This window comes from Haplochromis burtoni, unplaced genomic scaffold (genome assembly GCF_018398535.1).
Source record: "Haplochromis burtoni strain Fernald_Lab_line unplaced genomic scaffold, NCSU_Asbu1 Contig_140, whole genome shotgun sequence".
Taxonomy (NCBI): domain Eukaryota; kingdom Metazoa; phylum Chordata; class Actinopteri; order Cichliformes; family Cichlidae; genus Haplochromis; species Haplochromis burtoni.
This window is the reverse complement of record NW_024582501.1, coordinates 4,073-7,450: the sequence shown is the minus strand read 5'-3', so window position 1 is coordinate 7,450 and position 3,378 is coordinate 4,073. Positions and strand designations below refer to the sequence as shown.

The 3,378-nt window shown below is 36.4% G+C and overlaps 1 protein-coding gene across 1 annotated transcript in view; it reads right to left on the bottom strand.

Moving 5' to 3' along the window:
- LOC102295992 (complement C3) overlaps positions 1-3,136 on the bottom strand; it is a gene marked incomplete in the record, with an annotated part of 28,967 nt that extends 25,831 nt beyond the window's left edge. The window contains 5 exon segments of the mRNA XM_042224531.1: positions 31-219; positions 338-426; positions 549-642; positions 949-1,095; positions 2,986-3,136. Of these exon segments, the coding sequence (XP_042080465.1) occupies positions 31-129 (99 nt within the window).
- Positions 3,137-3,378: the final 242 nt, after the last annotated feature.

The following is a 3,378-nucleotide window of genomic DNA, read 5'->3' as shown; positions in this document are numbered from 1 at the left end:
GCTTAACTGTGTGTCAGTGTTGTGTCTCACATCTCCTACGCAGGAGTGCTGTATATCCACCTGAACGGAGTCTGATACCACTTCAGTATTTACATGGTAGTACGCTATGATGCGGAATGATGGCAACATCTCTTTGGTAATTAGAACATTGTGAGAAATCAGAATTTAACGTTCTGCCCGGAATCTGTCATGTTTTACCAGCTGACCTCTGCTCAGGATCTGAAGACAAATTTATACAATTTACTTATCCATCCTGTTACATAAGCTGCTGTAAGTAATTACAACCCAGTCATTCATATTTTCAAACACATACAGACAGGTATAAAAGGTCTCTTACCAGATATGTGATATCATATTCTTCGTCTCTGTTAAGGTTTAGGCTGAATTTGAGGTGTTGTCCTAATTTCACCTCAGCTGTTTCCAGTCCTGCAACAACAACTTTTTACAATCAGTACTAGACACTTTGTTGGCTCTCAGAGCTATAGAGAGGATTATCAGCACGATTTCTGCTGTCTTATCTTCTGATGTCATTTTACGAAATTCCTCACCAATATGAATGTAATTTCTGCTTGTGTGAGGGGTAACTATCATGGTAGCAGATCTTTGCCTTGCTGGTAAAATGTTCTCAACAGCAGTCCTTGCCTGTAATTAAAGGCATACAATAGATTATACACAACTAATATAAAAATAATACAATGATAAACAAACAATACAATGACACTAATTTTGTACTAGATTAAAAGTATTTAGCCTATTTTTAGCTAACCTACAGTTGAGCTGACATACAAACTACTGGCTATTTCCAACCACGTAAGAAAAGTTATATAACATTTTTAAAGCTGTGTACTTTCTGACATACAGTGAAATAAAAAGACTGATGAGTGCATAGTTGGCAATAACTTGGCAATAAACAACATTGCAAAACATCAAATTGACAATTAAACATACAGTAATAATGATGTTTTCGCTGTTTTCCACTGTATTGATGCTTAGCTTTGCCATGCCGTTGTCTGCAGTGTGCCCTTTCACTTCACCAGGATTCACCACAACAGGAATATCTTTTGCTGGAGTGTTATCAGGGTTCAAAACTTGAATCTGCCATTACAACAAAGAAAAACAAAGATCAGCATAGTTTATTTGATATTAAGCACATTAGTTTCTGAAAACAATATAACAAAAGCATAAAAAATAACTAAAAAAAACCAACAATAACAGAAAAAAATTATTTTCATCTCAACTAAACATGTTCAGTAAAATATTATACATCACATACACATTATGTGTATATTTAATCTTATAAAGTTGTTTTGCTCATGAAACATTGAAATTAACACATTGAACTCATTGAAGCCCAATTGCCAACCCCCCCCCCCCACCACCACCATATTTTGTAAATTGTAAATAAAAACTGTCAAGGACAGTTGTGGCTAAAGAAGGAACCAGTTTCTATGACTATCAAGACAGGAAGTAAATTCAAAAACAATGTCAATGTGGTGTAAAAAAATACAAAATAATCCAGATCAGAAACAAATAATCCAATTCTTCTAGGAAAACACACAACAAGGAGGGACACAGCCATAAGGGAAAATGCAAGGTCTAGACTGCAGATAGGCACCTGAGCACTTGGACTTTTCTACCTCAAAGCCATAATGTTGTAGTAGTTGTAATATATAGTTTACTATTTGTTTGCTTAAATATCGAAGGCCTTCACTGAAAAAGACATCACCTGGAGGGGAACATATTGCTCTAAAACCTTTCTAGACCTTCCCACACTGATGATGCCTTTCCAGTTGTGCTAACTGCAAATTCCAAAAGCAGTAATGCACCCACATACCATCAGAAATGCAGATGCTTCTGAATGAATAATAAGGGAAAAGGTCACTCTTCTCTTTAGTCTGGAGATCTTAAAATTAGATTAGATTAATTTAGATTAATTAAAAACTTGAAACAAATGTTTTTCACTTTGCATCAATCCAGTTTATTAACTGAGCTTCGGCCTGAAGAAGACAAGGTTGTTTCTGGATCATTTTCAAATGTCTTCTTCTTTACATGATAGAGCTTTAACTTGCATTTGAGGAATTTTACATTGAAAAATGATTCTGACACAGTCCCACAATTTTGAACCTCTGCCCATCTTCTGAGGAAATGTTTCTTTTTAATACCACTTACTTTTCCAGCCTTTTTTGTCCCCGTCCTAACTTTTTTGAGACATTATCAAGAATCGCTGTGTGGCAGGCAGGAGTTTGGACCCAAAATGCAGGACTCACAACACACGGAATGAACTCAAAATGCAGCTTTATTTGCTGACTCAAGGAAATGATACAAAACTAAACTAGATTGGGAAAATCTAAACTAATCTTCACAGAGAGGGACACAAGGGAACACACAGCATGAGGGAGGATGTGACACAAGACTGAGGTAGATGCTGACCTAAATACACAGAGGGATAACAAGGAAGTGAGAACACACGAGGAACACAGCTGACACGAATAACCATAATAACACAGCGGAGGCTGGACTGAACAGAATGAACATGCGAATGCGGGACCTTCACAATAAAACAGGAAACATGATGTGGGAGTGAAGGAGAGGCAGACGAGGGCAGACATGACGCGCTGGGGAAACATGGAAAACATAACAGAATAAAACATGAAGGGAAACATGGCACAAGAACTCACACCACAATATAAACACAGACACATAGGGAAACACAGAGGGCAGAAACACAAAGGGGAATCCAATAAACTAAACTGAACAACCTAGGAACCTAGGAATATATAATGAACTAACAAAATACAAAAACACAAGAAAACTAAGAACGCTTGGACAAGATGACTCAGGACCATGACAGACATATTGCTGTCATCAAATTCAAGTCATTGAGCTATGTTCAATTTTATTGAGCAGTAATATATTTAAAGATATTGACATTTGTTGTTTTTCAAAATCAATGACTTAAAGAGTAATTATAAATTAGCAGCTTACTGTGACGCCAAACGACATTCCTGGTTTGAAATATTTGGGTGTTTTCTTGAAGTTGATGGTGTAGGGTGATTTGACAATTTGGATGCCTCTCAGCTCTGCTTCCACCATCTCACTACCTGTTTGTGAACATACACATTCATAGATTTTAAATATGAGTTCAAATTTACCATTCTTCTAACCCTTCTGCCACAAAGGACTTTAACTCACTTTGGCCCATTTGGCCCTACGTAAGTCTGGTTAAAGAGCCAGTTGCAATACATGGTTCATGGATATTCAATACAAACAATATTGTTTTTATTCCCCCCCCCAAAAAAAAACAAACAAACCAAAAAACAAAACATAAATTAGGCTAATAATAGGCTAATTGGGCTAATTTATCTATACTAGTAAATG